The sequence below is a fragment of the Bufo gargarizans genome, chromosome 6, assembly GCF_014858855.1.
Source record: "Bufo gargarizans isolate SCDJY-AF-19 chromosome 6, ASM1485885v1, whole genome shotgun sequence".
In the NCBI taxonomy this organism is placed as follows: domain Eukaryota; kingdom Metazoa; phylum Chordata; class Amphibia; order Anura; family Bufonidae; genus Bufo; species Bufo gargarizans.
The window spans coordinates 111,282,812-111,300,857 of NC_058085.1; the positions used below are offsets into that span (position 1 = coordinate 111,282,812).

At 46.1% G+C, this 18,046-nt stretch overlaps 1 protein-coding gene across 1 annotated transcript; it reads right to left on the reverse strand.

Moving 5' to 3' along the window:
- Positions 1–290: 290 nt before the first annotated feature.
- LOC122941235 (2',3'-cyclic-nucleotide 3'-phosphodiesterase-like) lies at positions 291–10,739 on the reverse strand. The gene is made up of 4 exons (XM_044298311.1): positions 10,629–10,739; positions 8,293–8,968; positions 4,881–5,011; positions 291–3,605 (listed from the first exon to the last, which is right to left on the reverse strand). The coding sequence occupies exons 1-4, from the start codon at positions 10,728–10,730 to the stop codon at positions 3,144–3,146; spliced, it is 1,371 nt and encodes a 456-aa protein (XP_044154246.1). The 5' UTR covers positions 10,731–10,739; the 3' UTR covers positions 291–3,143.
- Positions 10,740–18,046: the final 7,307 nt, after the last annotated feature.

The following is an 18,046-nucleotide window of genomic DNA, read 5'->3' on the forward strand; positions in this document are numbered from 1 at the left end:
CCTAGGAAGAGGTCCTGCGGTCAGCGGGGGTGCCAGGAGTCGGACCACCACTAATCAGATACTGATAACCTATCGAGAGGATCGTCATCAGTATTACGCACTCAGATAACCCCTTTAATGTGACCATACACTGAATTTTTTGAGGACTATGCTGACAATTGTTGGACGGTTATGAAGAGCTTCTGATGAGAGTTATGGACCTAAAAAAACACGTCCTCAATGCAGAAGGTCTTGTACAGTTTTAGGACACATTTGATGTGAACAGTTACTTGACCACAGTAGACTTTAGGAAATGTATTAATATAATTTATTTCAGTCTTTTAAGTATTTTACTTCAGGTCTAGATACGGCAGTTACACAATCCAGAAAAATGCTGCATGACATAAGCCAAAGGGAGTTAATATTTAGTGAAAAAGAGTTACTTGAGAGTCCCGCATCTCAACCGAATCCTGAAATCACTTCCAGATAGGAGAACTCGCAATGATGTACAGATAGTGAGGACCTCAAATTCAGAAGCAATTAGAATGAGTTGGGATAATTTTAGTCATTTACATATATCAGATCTTGGATTTATTGCTACATACCTACTGTATTCCATAACTGGTGTGCAAAGTACGTATCCCAAATTTAAGCTCAGGTTTACTAAACCAACCTAGTCAGATAGATGTATCTTACATCTTCAACCAGGCCTACTACTAGCTTTAATGGCAGCTATAAATAAAGGAATTGGAAGGAGTCAGGACAACTTATTGGTCCAAGGGGCTTGAGCTCTTGGATTTGCAGATCACATTGGTGACGCCCTTTTATTACGGGGTCTGTCCTTTGGCAGAACCCATTCATTTAGGAGGCAAAGTTTCAGAGGTTAGAAGCAATGCATGGCTGCCTCGTAAGCACACGTTACAGAGCCACATTAGTCCAGAAATGACTATCATAAATCAGAACACAAAGTATCCTTCATTTTATGTGTTTTGTAACTTTCTAATATATTACCTTTAAGCAATTGTGGTAGTCTGTTCCGGCAGAGGAGCAGACTACCAGAATTACCGTATCCGACAAAGTCAGGGCCTGACAGGTCCCCATTCATTATAGTGGAATCTGTTGGGACTCTGGCAGGTTTTTGGCATGAATGCCTGCTTTCTGCTGGAAAAATACTGTTGCGTGTATTATAGTGAACGGGAATCCGGTGGGCCCTGGCTTTGCCAGATACGGTAATTATGGTCGTCTGCTCCTCTGGCGGAATAGACTACCACAATACCATAAAGCTGATATGGACGTAGCCTTTACTCAATACAATAACTTTCTTCACTGGGGAATTAAAGGGGACGTATATTGTAGCTTTAATTACTGAGCATCTTACCTTAAATAAAATGTTATGTCCTGCACTCTTTTCTCCAGTATCATGGCTTTTTATGTTTGGGGATGACCATACACTTAGGAGATTACTGTCGACTACACAGCTACTGACTCCCCATGCACATTGACAGGCCACATTGATGCTCATTCCCATAAAAAGACTGGTTGCCAATCTCAAAGGGACACAGGCAAGTTTGTGGAAGTCCTGAATGACCACCGACAAGATGCTGAAGGACTTGCATAGGATTGACCTCCATGTGTACGACCAGAGATAGCTTTCCCTAAAGTCATCACCTATGATTTCCCCAGTAGTTTTTTTGGTCAAATGCCCTATGGTAGAGAGAGGGAAGCACCTTGGATGCTGCCCCCAGAGGCAAAAATAAGAAATAAGAGAACTCTTGTGTCTGTGTATCGTCGCCATAATACTATCATCTGGTGAAAGGAAACCAGCTAATCTCACAGCTATGTTTGCTACATATATTACCCAAAGGATCCAGACCGACATCCAGTACCCAACACAAAAGAACATTATTAAAAGGGGTTCTGCAGATCTTTTAAACTGATGATCTATCCTCTGGATAGATCATCAGCATCTGATCAGCGGGGGTCCGAAACCCAGCTGTTTGAGAAGGCAGCGGCGCTCCAGGACCGCTGCGGACTTCTCTCCATTTCCCTTAGGCACAGCGACGTCACGACTAGTATCACTGGCCTGGGCACGGCCAAGCTCCATTCACTTGTCGTCACATCACTGGGCTTGTGGTAAACAGCCAGAAGGCCTTCTCAAACAGCTGATGATCTTTCCAGAGGATACATCATCCATTTAAAAGAACTGCAGAACCCCTTTAAAGATGCTGTAACCAACAGCAACCACGGCAAAAAAACTATTTTACTTACTACTGCTACAACCTACTACTACCACCTATTTTCCAACAATATTTAACAAAAAAAAATAATATATAGAGCACCTGTCAGCCAGATCGACCCAATAAACTAGGCAAACTACCTGTCCGCGTTGATTCTGCCGAATAAAATAACACTGGTTGCAATGTTTCCGAGAAAAGAAGACATTTATTCTTTATGAAAATGAAAGCTCTATTGCACTGAGGGACCTACGCATGCCACGGCTTTCCAGTGCTGGCCACGCACCTTGGAGCACTAAAGCCCTCATTTGTAGATTTTTTTTTTTCAAAGGACAGGTGTCTTTTTAAATTGGCAGGATCAACCCGACCGGGCAGTATGCTGGGTTCATCCTGCGGACATGTGCTCTTTAAAGGCCAATTCCATCAGCTACAACATGCCCCCTCTAAGCCTCCCTCTTTTACAAAGATAGCAGAGAACTTACAATTTTTTCATATTCCTACCCTTTCCCCTTTTGTCTTCTTTTCATGTTGAATCACTGCGCTCTATCACTCTGCTTCAGTTTCGGGTGAGCGGGAAAGCTTGTGTAGCATGGAGAACTTTCTTTACTATTCAGTACTCCATGTAATAAAACAGTGGTCACCCAGACAGGAATTCATGTGGTTGCTAAGCAACCACCTGCTAACAAAAAAATAAATATTATGCTAAAGGTATCTTATACTATTTATCCTATGTGTAAGCAGTGGAGTTACTCTTTAAGTACTCTAAAAGAAAGTAAGTTCAAAAACCTTTCTCCTGCCATCATTTCTTTTTCACAGGACGCAGGATTTAAATACAGGTTAGAAAAATAAGTGCCACTTTGAAAAGTTAAAAAAAATTATAAAAAGATTTGTATCTGTGACTGTCAGGACAAACTATTTTGTTGTCACCACTCACATAATTTGACATTGATTTAAAATACCCTTTTTGCTGCCCCGTAAAGGGACACTGACACCAGGTTTCCCATAGTAACCTGAAAAGATGGACCTTACTTCAATTTTTTGGGACAGGTTCAGCATCCACATGCCATTATCATAGTAAGAGACTTTACCCGCGACCGATCCGCTCATCTCTCCTAAATTCTCCCCTTCTTTCCCTGATTGCTGCAATTTTACAAACTCAAGAAGGTCAATACCAGTTTGAACATCCTGTACATCAGCGGCAGTGCCCAAAGTGATATGGGCACGACTTCCCCTGGGTAAGGTATCCTTGGGCATCACTTCTTTCTCGGCATCTGAAGGCCATAATAGCAGCTGGTCTGCCGTGAGTTCTACTTGTGCTCCGACTGTTCTGGGGGTGACGAACAAAGCGGAGAGGTGGAGAGTGTAGCCCTTGGAGTATGCCTTCTTCACGGCCTTTAAAAAGAATGTGAAAGAGACAGTAGACTTAGTAGAGTCCAACACCAGGTTGTGTATTTTCACACTGTATCGGGGTCAAACATTTTAAAGAGGTTGTCTCACCTCAGACATTGGTAGCATATTGGTAGAATATGCCACCAATGTCAGATGGGTGCGGGTCCCACCTCTATGTCTAGAATGGAGCCTCCAAAATGAACAAAAGCACACCCGCCCATTTATTTCTATAGGAGTTTCAAAAATAGCCAAGCACTGGCTTAGCCATTTCCAGCAGTCCCATAGAAGTGAATGGAGTGTTGGCTGCGCTTGCGCAGTGCTCTCTCCATTTATTTCTATGGGACTTCCGAAAATAGCCAAGCAAACTCCCAAAAAAGTGAATTGAGATAATGCCACACATGCGCGATGCGGTCTCGTTCACTTTGGAGGCCCTGTTCCAGAGATAGATAGATGGGACCCACACCAAAGATTCGGCAGGTCAGAGTGCCGGTCACGGGTTGCAGCAGAGAACCAGGATGAAGATCACAACTGAAGCTACCAAAAAGCACTATCATCTACCTCACTAATCAACCAAAGGATAAAAAATGTTGTGCTTTTTTAAAGGGATTGTGCAGAATGAGAAAGCCATCACACCTGTCCATAAGTCAAGCTGAAGTACCACATTCAACCTTTGGACAGGCGTGGTGCTGTTTTTAGAAGCAAAAAATTTTTTTGTAGTCCTATAACCCCTTTCCGCTGGTCACACACATAGAATAGTTGCTGGCCAAACATGTACTTGGCCAAGTGCTGACCTCCCCATATACGTGTGCTTGGCGGAGTATTCATATTGAATTGAAAGAGGGGAGCAAGTCTCTGCCTGCCAATTTTGGTAACTGAAATCCAGGAGACTTGAACCCCCCTCTCCCTTCTATTGTCAGAATACTGTAAGGAGACCCTCTTTGGTGAGGCTCACAAAATACTGTTGGTTTGTCCAGCAGAGTCAAGGACACCATAATGGAAACCCAATGTACCACATTATAGTCAATGGGATGCACTAAGCAATGTTGGCGCCTGGCATATGCCGGATTCCGCACCTCAATTTTTTTCAAATTTTTCTGTAAAGGTAAAAAGAACAGGGATTGAGAACCTAGCCATACACATAATAGATTGAAAGCTGTTCCTGCCAAAACAATCAATCAATCTATTAGCCAACTTTGATCCAAGTATATGGCTCGGTTGCATCCTGGGTCTTGTTTGATTAGTTTTTACCTTGTGGTTACCTCTACAATAATCACTCACCTCTTGTTGCGCATATTCTTCTGATCCCACAATCTTCCCATAATCACAAAATTTGGAAGTGCAGTGAAGAATGTTAGGAGACTTGGCAAAATGTTTCATAAGATCCAACTTATGTTTGTCTTCGTAGCCAACTGAGAGAGAAAAGAATGAAAAATAAGGATTTAATCACCAGAAAGAGCCACATCTTCTCCGCTTCCAGGTATTACCACCTAAAGCAAGCCACCTGGTCTCCAACACAAACCAAGTAATAGGCCGACCCTGCTACATTCCTCATAGAGGACACATGGGAGGTAAAATGTGTGGAAGTAACCAAATATAGAACCTCTTGAAGAGTTTGTGATAAAAGGGTTTGTCCTCCTGATTAGTGTTGAGCGAACTTGTGTTTCAAGTTTGGCGTACAGGGTTTGGGTTATCTAAGAACTGCATTACTACGGACCATTAGTTATAGTCCGTGGTAGCAGAATCCATAACGGAATTCTTAGATAACCCGAACCTTGTACACCAAACTTAAAACAAAAGTTTGCTCATCCCTACTCCATCAATAGCTAAATCCTGGACAACCCCTTTAAAGATAACATAGGTAAGATATTATGTAAAAATTATTTATGAGGGCACACTTTTCAAATGAAAAGTAATGCATGCATGGTCATGTGAACAGGAACTTCTTGTTCTTGAGATCCTCACTAATGTGTCTTTATGGATTGTCCCCTTTAAGTTGTCAATTTGTGCTATATGAAATATGCATAGTGGATCCATCGATGGATTCTATGGGTCCTAAAGTGATTTGGTCTTCATTAGTTCTGTAGGGATCATACAATAGGGTCCAGAGCAAAATGTGACCCTAGCCTCATTCCGGTGTTCTTGCAATTAGTGTTAAGCGAACTTGTGTTTTAAGTTCTGCGTCCAAAGTTCGGGTTTGGGTTATCGAAGAATCCCGTTATGGATTCTAAATTCCGTTATGGATTCTGCTACCACGGACCATAACGGGATTATCTGGGTGTGTAACATCCTGACAAATTATGAGAAATATAAAAGGTATTGCAAGTAGTGTTGAGCGAACTTGTGTTTTAAGTTCTGCGTCCAAAGTTCGGGTTTGGGTTATCGAAGAATCCCGCTATGGATTCTAAATTCCGTTATGGATTCTGCTACCACGGACCATAACACGATTCTTCGATAACCCGAACTTTGGACGCAGAACTTAAAACACAAGTTCGCTCAACACTACTTGCAATACCTTTATATTTCTCATAATTTGTCAGGATGTTACACACCCAGATAATTAGCATGTGTCAGGCACATCAGCTTTACGTGGATACACGAACTATAGAAGGATTACTGAGTCATTTTAGATGGGAACCATGTGGAAATCAAACATCTCCTGGGTCTCATGGCAAACAAAGATTACTGTGCCCTACACCACTGTGTGCAACCTGGAGCTCATCTCTACCAAACAGTAATGGTTGCGACTTCTAGAAACCCATTTTCTCCCAATTATCACCTAAATGGAACTGGTCACTTTGAACATGTCTGATCTGCAGCACATTATTAAGCAGGAGGAGCTGAGCAGATGCTTAGAGTCCAGTGGGTGGGCTCTTTTCAGACAGCATATTATGGATGTGCATACAAAAGTAGAAGTCATTCACTGATAAGGACCACCCCCTGGACTCCTATCCATAGAAAGAGCAGGGAAGTAAATAAATAAAAAACAATTTCTACTGAATTTTTTCCCATAAAACTATATATCAATCGTCTGAGTTTCTTCTGCTTTGTAACATGCTGTCCACAGATCGGACTCCATATAAAATGTGACAGGTTCCCTTTAAAACCATAAGGTTGACCACTGTACATGTACAACGTCAGTCCGTTCTTTAAAGATGGAGCCTGCTCAGAAGCTGGGTGGAGGCCATAGCCGTCCTGTGCCTCCTGTTTTAAACAGACACCCATAGGCAATGTCTGTGATCGGCGGTAATGCCGATCACAAAGATTTAACCACTCAGATGCCGCAATCAATTGTGACTACAACATTTGAGCAGTGAATTACCAAGAGAGTTGCACTTCCAGGGCTTTGCCAGCTCCCGGGTGCTGAGATTTAGACCGTTCGGTTCCCTCTGAAAGATCCAAGGATTACCACAGCAATGTTGTCCATTCACACAGTGAATTTCCCATTGACTGCAATGATAATTCACTGTAGTTTATGGTCCCATATTCAAGTCTCATCGGGGGAGATAAAATAAGTAATAAAAGTAAAAAATAAAAGTTTAAAGAAAATAAAAATATATAAAAATGTAAAATCACCCCTTTTCCCATATGAAAAATAAACAGAAAATAAACATCATAGGCATTGCCATGTCCCAAAACACCTGTAGTATTAAAATGTCCCTTACAGTGAATGTCGTAATGGAAAAACAAACCAAAATGGCTGATTCACAGTTTTTTCGTCACTTCACCTCCCCCAAAAATTAAATAAAGAGTGATCAAAATTTTGTACACATTCCAATCACTCTTATCAATAAAACCTACAGATCATGCTGAGTGAGCTCTCACACATAGCCGCTTAGGTGTAAATATAAAAAAGTTATGGGGGTCAGAACATAGAGAGGTTTTTTTCAAAGCTATATCAATCTGATATTGCTGTAATCATACTGACCCACAGAATAAAGGTTAAAATGTCAGTTTTACCACATACAGAACATCGTAAAAACAAAACCTATAAAAAAAATTTCCAGCTTCCCACTACATCGTATGTAATATAAAATGGTGCCATTAGAAAGTACAACAAGCCCTCATACAGCTATGTGAACAGAAAAGTAAAAATGTTACGGCTCGATGAATGCAAGGAGTGAAAAAGTAAAACACAAAAAACAAAAACTGGCCTGGTCCTTAAGGATATCCTCAGGATAGGTCATCACTATCAAATTGGTGGGGGTCCAACATCCTGCACCCTCGACAATCAGCTGTTTAGGTCAGCCACTGGAAAGTATACGGTGAACAGAAGGCTCCGTCCACTGTGTAGTTTCCCAGGCCGGAGGCTGCCCGAAAGAGCTGACCAGTTGGGGTGCCACTAATCTAGGTCATCAAAAAAGAAAGAAAACCCCTTTAAGAAGGAATTACACTGCAATTTTAGTCTCTGGATTTACAGTGAGTTTCATCAGTGTGCACTATATACAATACTAGATATAGTACATCTGACTATATCAATAGGTACATGGAGCACAAATGTTGCCCTGTGGTGCCAGGTCTAAATGACGAAGGCAGTATTATCCAGCTGGGCCACCCCTTCATCCAAAAGAATCTTCATAGATAATCAAAGAAAGGCAGACAGCTAAAGAGTAGCAGTAGAAATAATGACACCATTACTACAACCCACTGTAACGTCTAATCAAAAGAAAAACAGTACAACAATGACACATACATGGTTGCAGCCGCTTCTTGAAGGCCTTGAGGTTTCCCAACTGCTCCAGGAATTCATGGCTGGTCTTTCTCAGGTAATCCTCATCCCGCTTTGCGAGGAACCAACCAAAGTACAGAGGAAGAAGGTCCTTCTCCAGTGTAGGCCTCAGGTTCTTCAGTTCCTCCAACGACAGCTTCCAATGGTTTCGGTCTTTTAACTGGGCACAGTCCAGCCTCCATGGTGTCTTAGGTTCCAGGACAACTACAGCAAAATGATACGTGTTTGCCATATCAAAGAGCTTATCAAGACGTTCCCGGTCATGGTGTGTGTCGTCCAGTATGACCAAACTAGCTTCACGCTTCTCAAAGCAAGTTGTTAAGTCAGCATCCAGTTTAGCGTAATCTCCTCCACTAGAGCTCCTCACCACCGGCTTGATCTCATATAGGTCAGCAGAGATTAGTCGAGAGGTGTCCTTGTATTTTTGTTCAATATCTTTCGCTAGGGTGGACTTACCACTCCCGGGAAGACCCCTCAGAAGAACTAATATTTTGGACTCTCTAACTGTCGCCACAGTGTGGTCATCTACTAAAAGTGGGGGCTTCTGGCCTTCTGGATGATCTTTTGAGGCTTGAGAGGACATCCTGTGGTGGAGAACCTTGCTTGTTCCTAGCTTAAACCTATTCAAAATGGATCCAACCTAAAGAGAACGATACAGGATTTGTTAGAAGTCTACAATATGTACATGACATAACTAAATATTGACCAAGCTACATTTTAGTCTCCAACCACCATATGAATATGAACATGTGGTCTTTTTTTCTTGGAGGCAGAGGAATGTTATCAGTTCTGCTTAGTAAAGTAGCCATTGTTCAGCCCGATGACCCAACCAACAGCTCGCCCAATAAACAAAACATAAGTGTAGTTTGTAAGCCCAGGAGACAATAGTCAATACCATTCACTGCTACCCACTGACATCTCCACTCAGACCAACAGGCTGCCCATTGTCCAGAGAATTAACACTTTACCTTCTTATCGGAACGAAGAACCCGTATCTATCATAAGATGCATCCCAAAATGTTGAATAAAGGCAAAATAATAGACAAAGACATAATAATAAAATAATGAAAGAAAACTACACAGCTGAACCCCAATATTCACAAAAGATATCATAGTGGAATACCAAAATAAGAGATGATATAATATACACCCCAGTAACCAACCTGATCCTGATGTGTGTGGGAGAGATAATTAGATTGTGGCCCCCACTGGGACTAATGACATCATATAACATACCGTATATTACTGTACTAGAAGACGTTCTGCAGAGTCTGCCAACCTCTACCGAACACTTGTCCTTGTAAGACAACTCTAACTAAAGCATATCATATCCCTTGCCCATGAGATATAGACACAGGCATCAGGACTGCGTACCCCTCTCCTAATATTCAGGAACTAGCGGTATCTCAGGGGGTACCCCTAAACACAGACATCAGGACCATGTATGTACCTCTCCTCCTAACAAATCCTTCTACAAAGACACCAGGGCATGTGCCAGCCACTTCCAAATACACAGTCACCTGGGCATCTGCCAGCGTTCACCTAATACACAGTCACCTGTGCATGTGCCAGACACTTCCAAATACACAGTCACCTGGGCAAGTGCCAGGCTTTTCCTAATACACAGTCACCTGGGCATCTGCCAGCGTTCACCTAATACACAGTCACCTGGGCATGTGCCAGACTTTTCCTAATACACAGTCACCTGAGCATCTGCCAGCGTTCACCTAATACACAGTCACCTGGGCATGTGCCAGACTTTTCCTAAAACACAAACACCAGGGCATCTGCCAGCGTTCATCTAATACACAGGCATCAGGGCATGTGCCAGCCTCTTCCTAATACACAGACACCTGGGCATGTGCCAGCCATTTTCTAATGCACAAGCGTCAGGACATGTGCCAGGCTTCCCCTAATACACAGATACCAGGGCATGTTTGAGTTGAGCATTCACCTAATACACAGACATCAGGGCATGTGCCAGTCTTCCCCTTATACACAAACACCAGGGCATGTGCCAGTCTTCCCCTTATACACAGACATCAGGGCATGTGGCAGTCTTCCTCTTATACACAGACATCAGGGCATGTGCCAGTCTTCCCCTAATACACAGACATCAGGGTATGTGCCAGTCTTCCCCTTATACACAGACATCAGGGCATGTGCCAGTCTCCCCCTTATACACAGATAGCAGGCTGCCCCGTTCACACGCCTCTTCCTCTCACGCAGATCAGCCGGTTATCTCCGGGACAAGCTGCCCCCGCTCCGGACAAGCACCGGGCGCCACACTAGCCTCCTACCTTCCAGCAGGTGCCCCCGGTAAGTTGCCTCAGCGGGTTGTGAAGTCCAAATGATGGGCACAGCGTGTGTAGGCCAGTGAGGAGCTGCGGGGAGGCGGCCATCAGTGTGCGGTGCCCCTCCCCCCAGTATGGGCACTCCTCCACCAGCACTGCCCACTCCCTCCATAGCCCCATACACTGGGTATTGTACTGGGCGCACAATGCCCTCCTTATCATTGGCATACACTGCTCTGTGTATAGTAACTGCCAACATAGCATTACATAATATACAGATAGATAGTATAACATATATACTGGAAAGATAGATAATTGGATGCATTCACACGACCTGTTTTGGACCCATTCATTTCAATGGGGCCGCAAAAGATGCGGACAGCACACAGCGCTCCGTTCCGCGCCCCGCAAAAATGTCCTATTCTTGAATAGGCATTCTCTATATAGTGCCGGCCATGTGCGATCCGCAAAACACTTACGGTCGTGTGAATGCACCCTTATACACATATTTATCATCCATTATGGTTTTTCAATTTGTCCGTAAAAAATGTTGACTGTCCGTGATTTTGGGATATGTTGTCCAGAAAAAAGAACAATTCTAGTTGGTAACGCTGGGTGTGACCCCCATCAATCAGAGAGGCCGCTGTGCTCTGGTGGGTACCATGGCCTACTCGCAGTTTACCCATCAGCTAGGGTGGCATAAGCACAGAGCTCAGTCTCATTCAAGTGACCGCTGTACAACAGACAGCGCTGTACTTGGTGAGGAGGCTGCTGCGCTGAGGTGGGGGTCCTGGGTGTCAGAGCCCCGCCAATCTGATACCAATTACCTATGCTGAGGAGAAGTTATCAGTATAAAAAAGTTGGAAAACCCCTTTAACACCGCAGATCCTCTGGAGGTCCTCCAGGTTTTCGCCACGCACTAGTAAAGGTGACGAGACCAACCAGGCCTCTGGTCTGTACACCTCGTGCACCGCTCGCACAGTATCATTCCCTTATACTGGAACAGAAATCATTGTCAGTGATCAGACTGTATTTGGGAATAGCCGACACAATTTATCTGGGCAGCGTATGACATTCTGGGCACATGTGTGGACAATGTGTCGGCATAGTATGACACTGTGGTTTGGCACTGTATGGCCAAATGCAGACATTGTAGACTCGTGTGAACAGGGCATGACTATGGCAGGGATACAGACACTGTGGGCACTCACTATAGGCTCGGTGTGCTCAGGGTATGACTGTGGCAGGGATGCTCATAATGCGGGCACTCACCATAGGCTCAGTGTGCACAGGGTATAACTGTGGCAGACATGCTAACACTGTGGGCACTTATTATAAGCTCAGTGTGGTCAGGGTATGACTGTGGCAGGGATGCTGACAGTGTAGGCACTCACTATAGGCTCAGTGTGGTCAGGGTATGACTGTGGCAGGGATGCTGACAGTGCGGGCACTCACTATAGGATCAGCATGGTCAGGGTATGGCTGTGGCAGGGATGCTGACAGTGCGGGCACTCACTATAGGCTCAGTGTGGTCAGGGTATGACTGTGGCAGGGATGCTGACACTGTGGGCACTCACTATAGGCTCAGTGTGGTCAGGGTATGGCTGTGGCAGGGATGCTGACAGTGCGGGCACTCACTATAGGCTCAGTGTGGTCAGGGTATGACTGTGGCAGGGATGCTGACAGTGCGGGCACTCACTATAGGATCAGCATGGTCAGGGTATGACTGTGGCAGGGATGCTGACACTGTGGGCACTCACTATAGGCTCAGTGTGGTCAGGGTATGGCTGTGGCAGGGATGCTGACAGTGCGGGCACTCACTATAGGCTCAGTGTGGTCAGGGTATGACTGTGGCAGGGATGCTGACAGTGTAGGCACTCACTATAGGCTCAGTGTGGTCAGGGTATGACTGTGGCAGGGATGCTGACAGTGCGGGCACTCACTATAGGCTCAGTGTGGTCAGGGTATGACTGTGGCAGGGATGCTGACAGTGCGGGCACTCACTATAGGATCAGCATGGTCAGGGTATGACTGTGGCAGGGATGCTGACACTGTGGGCACTCACTATAGGCTCAGTGTGGTCAGGGTATGGCTGTGGCAGGGATGCTGACAGTGCGGGCACTCACTATAGGCTCAGTGTGAACAGGGTATGACTTTGCCAGGGATGCAGACACTGTGGGCACTCACTATAGGATCAGTGTGGTCAGGGTATGGCTGTGGCAGGGATGCTGACAGTGCGGGCACTCACTATAGGCTCAGTGTGGTCAGGGTATGACTGTGGCAGGGATGCAGACACTGTGGGCACTCACTATAGCAGGGCTGGCCAACCTGAGGCTCTCCAGCTGTTGCAAAACTACAACCCCCAGCATGCCCAGACTGCCTACAGGTATCAGCCTACAGCAAAGCATGGTGGGAGTTGTAGTTTTACAACAGCTGGAGAGCCACAGGTTGGCCAGCCCCGCACTATAGGCTCATTGTGGTCAGGGTATGGCTGTGGCAGGGATGCTGACAGTGCGGGCACTCACTATAGGATCAGCATGGTCAGGGTATGACTGTGGCAGGGATGCTGACACTGTGGGCACTCACTATAGGCTCAGTGTGGTCAGGGTATGGCTGTGGCAGGGATGCTGACAGTGCGGGCACTCACTATAGGCTCAGTGTGGTCAGGGTATGACTGTGGCAGGGATGCTGACAGTGTAGGCACTCACTATAGGCTCAGTGTGGTCAGGGTATGACTGTGGCAGGGATGCTGACAGTGCGGGCACTCACTATAGGCTCAGTGTGGTCAGGGTATGACTGTGGCAGGGATGCTGACAGTGCGGGCACTCACTATAGGATCAGCATGGTCAGGGTATGACTGTGGCAGGGATGCTGACACTGTGGGCACTCACTATAGGCTCAGTGTGGTCAGGGTATGGCTGTGGCAGGGATGCTGACAGTGCGGGCACTCACTATAGGCTCAGTGTGAACAGGGTATGACTTTGCCAGGGATGCAGACACTGTGGGCACTCACTATAGGATCAGTGTGGTCAGGGTATGGCTGTGGCAGGGATGCTGACAGTGCGGGCACTCACTATAGGCTCAGTGTGGTCAGGGTATGACTGTGGCAGGGATGCAGACACTGTGGGCACTCACTATAGCAGGGCTGGCCAACCTGAGGCTCTCCAGCTGTTGCAAAACTACAACCCCCAGCATGCCCAGACTGCCTACAGGTATCAGCCTACAGCAAAGCATGGTGGGAGTTGTAGTTTTACAACAGCTGGAGAGCCACAGGTTGGCCAGCCCTGCACTATAGGCTCATTGTGGTCAGGGTATGGCTGTGGCAGGGATGCTGACAGTGCGGGCACTCACTATAGGCTCAGTGTGGTCAGGGTATGGCTGTGGCAGGGATGCTGACAGTGCGGGCACTCACTATAGGCTCAGTGTGAACAGGGTATGACTTTGCCAGGGATGGAGACACTGTGGGCACTCACTATAGGCTCAGTGTGAACAGGGTATGACTTTGCCAGGGATGGAGACACTGTGGGCACTCACTATAGGCTCAGTGTGAACAGGGTATGACTTTGCCAGGGATGCAGACACTGTGGGCACTCACTATAGGCTCAGTATGACTGTAGCAGGGACAGGCTAACTGTTGAAGGGCATTACTCTTCCTAGCCTTGCATCACTACTACAAATCCTGCATTACTAGTACACCTTCAGAATCCCCATTACTATACTGTCATCATACTTCCTTCCTCCGGTATTACTCCACACAGTTTATCATGTCATGACACCTACCCCTGCCCAGCCATTACTACATCCACCTTACCATTCCAGTCTGTGTCACTGCTGTGATGACATTCCCTGTGCTATGTACCATCATACAAATAGCGCTTTTTTACTTAGCATTTTTATGTATATAATGGATGTGGTTTTGGGTTCGGCCATAATGGGCAAGGACTTATGCTCCAGGCATTCAGGCTCCTGAGATGAGCGCACATTTACCCGCCAGGGAACAATCTTACATTGACATTACTGAAATACCTTCAAGACTAAAGGGGTTGTCCAGGATAATACTATTGATGGCCTGTTGTCAGGATAGACTAATGGGGGGTCTGACTCTCTAGCTCTGATGCTGGAAATTGGCACCAGAACCCCACAGCTCAGCTCATTGTGCACTGGACGGAGCCGCAGTCCGACTCCCATTGAAGTAAATGGGAGCACGGCTGCAGTTACCCGCCGAGACCTCTGGACAGGGGGCCGAGCTGTGTAGTTCTGGCACCAATTTCCAGCACCAGAGCTACAGCAGAACAGCTGACGGACCCCCAGCAGATTTAATAGGTGCAATACTAGGTAAAAACACCACCAAAAATAGTTCTCAATGACAAATTCAGCTCTGGTGTCTGCATACAATGCAATGGACACAAGCAGAAATGAGTATCACATATACTGTAACCATTCCAGTGAGAATGTTCTTTTGACTATAGCACCCTCTAGTGGACAAACGTTTTATCATCTAGTTCACTGCATGAATACGGCACCAGAACCACATCCACTACATGAATACAGCACCAGAACCATGTCCACTACATGAATACAGCACCAGAACCATGTCCACTACATGAATACGGCACCAGAACCACGTCCACTACATGAATACGGCACCAGAACCATGTCCACTACATGAATACGGCACCAGAACCACGTCCACTACATGAATACGGCACCAGAACCATGTCCACTACATGAATACGGCACCAGAACCATGTCCACTACATGAATACGGCACCAGAACCATGTCCACTACATGAATACGGCACCAGAACCATGTCCACTACATGAATACGGCACCAGAACCATGTCCACTACATGAATACTGCACCAGAACCACGTCCACTACATGAATATAGCACCAGAACCACGTCCACTACATGAATACAGCACCAGAAACAAGGCTATAAGTCAAGTACAGCAAGAGAATCAACAACAAATATAGCACCAGAACCAAACCCATAAGTCAAATACATCACCATAACCAAGTTCACTACATACATACATCACCATAACCATGTGCAGTACATATATACATCACCAGAACCAAGTTCACTACATACATACATCACCAGAACCATGTGCAGTACATATATACATCCAGTGGCGTGCCTAGGGAGTTTGGCACCCGGGGCGGGTCCTTTCTCTGCCCCCCAATACTTTAAAAAAAATGTACCCCCTCACAGTAGTTTTGCCTTCATTGTACAACCTTTACAGTAGTTTTGTACAGATGTGTGCCCACTCACAGTAGTTATGCCCACATTGTGCCTTCTAAGAGTAGTTATGCCCTCTCTGTGCTCCTTTCACAGTTGTAATGCCCTCTTTGTGCCCCCTTCACAGTAATAATCCCCATTGTGTCCACTTCACAGTATTAATGCCCACTGTGCTAGTAATGCCCTCTGTGCCCCCTCCATAGTAGAAATCCCCATTGTGCCCTTCACAGTAATAATGCCCACTGTGCCCCCTTCACAGTAATAATGCCCACTGTGCCCCCTTCACAGTAATAATGCCCACTGTGCCCCCTTCACAGTAATAATGCCCACTGTGCCCCCTTCACAGTAATAATGCCCACTGTGCCCCCTTCACAGTAATAATGCCCATTGTATCCCCTTCACAGTATTAATGCCCACTGTGCTAGTAATGCCCTCTGTGCCCCCTCCATAGTAGAAATCCCCACTGTGCCCCCTTCACAGTAATAATGCCCACTGTGCCCCCTTCACAGTAATAATGCCCACTGTCCCCCCTTCACAGTAATAATCCCCATTGTGTCCCCTTCACAGTAATAATGCCCACTGTGCCCCCTTCACAGTAATAATGCCCACTGTGCCCCCTTCACAGTAATAATGCCCACTGTGCCCCCTTCACAGTAATAATGCCCACTGTGCCCCCTTCACATTAATAATCCCCATTGTGTCCCCTTCACAGTATTAATGCCCACTGTGCTAGTAATGCCCTCTGTGCCCCCTCCATAGTAGAAATCCCCACTGTGCCCCCTTCACAATAATAATGCCCACTGTGCCCCCTTCACAGTAATAATGCCCACTGTGCCCCCTTCACAGTAATAATGCCCACTGTGCCCCCTTCACAGTAATAATGCCCACTGTGCTAGTAATGCCCTCTGTGCCCCCTCCATAGTAGAAATCCCCACTGTGCCCCCTTCACAATAATAATGCCCACTGTGCCCCCTTCACAGTAATAATGCCCACTGTGCCCCCTTCACAGTAATAATGCCCACTGTGCCCCCTTCACAGTAATAATGCCCACTGTGCCCCCTTCACAGTAATAATGCCCACTGTGCCCCCTTCACAGTAATAATGCCCACTGTGCCCCCTTCACAGTAATAATGCCCACTGTGCCCCCTTCACAGTAATAATGCCCACTGTGCCCCCTTCACAGTAATAATGCCCACTGTGCCCCCTTCACATTAATAATCCCCATTGTGTCCCCTTCACAGTATTAATGCCCACTGTGCTAGTAATGCCCTCTGTGCCCCCTCCATAGTAGAAATCCCCATTGTGCCCCCTTCACAATAATAATGCCCACTGTGCCCCCTTCACAGTAATAATGCCCACTGTGCCCCCTTCACAGTAATAATGCCCACTGTGCTAGTAATGCCCTCTGTGCCCCCTCCATAGTAGAAATCCCCACTGTGCCCCCTTCACAGTAATAATGCCCACTGTGCCCCCTTCACAGTAATAATGCCCACTGTGCCCCCTTCACAGTAATAATGCCCTCTGTGCCCCCTTCACAGTAATAATGCCCACTGTGCCCCCTTCACAGTAATAATGCCCACTGTGCCCCCTTCACAGTAATAATGCCCACTGTGCCCCCTTCACAGTAATAATGCCCACTGTGCCCCCTTCACAGTAATAATGCCCACTGTGCCCCCTTCACAGTAATAATGCCCACTGTGCCCCCTTCACAGTAATAATGCCCACTGTGCCCCCTTCACAGTAATAATGCCCACTGTGCCCCCTTCACAGTAATAATGCCCACTGTGCCCCCTTCACAGTAATAATGCCCACTGTGCCCCCTTCACAGTAATAATGCCCACTGTGCCCCCTTCACAGTAATAATGCCCACTGTGCCCCCTTCACAGTAATAATGCCCACTGTGCCCCCTTCACATTAATAATCCCCATTGTGTCCCCTTCACAGTATTAATGCCCACTGTGCTAGTAATGCCCTCTGTGCCCCCTTCACAGTAATAATGCCCACTGTGCCCCCTTCACAGTAATAATGCCCACTGTGCCCCCTTCACAGTAATAATGCCCACTGTGCCCCCTTCACAGTAATAATGCCCACTGTGCCCCCTTCACAGTAATAATGCCCACTGTGCCCCCTTCACAGTAATAATGCCCACTGTGACCCCTTCACAGTAATAATGCCCAC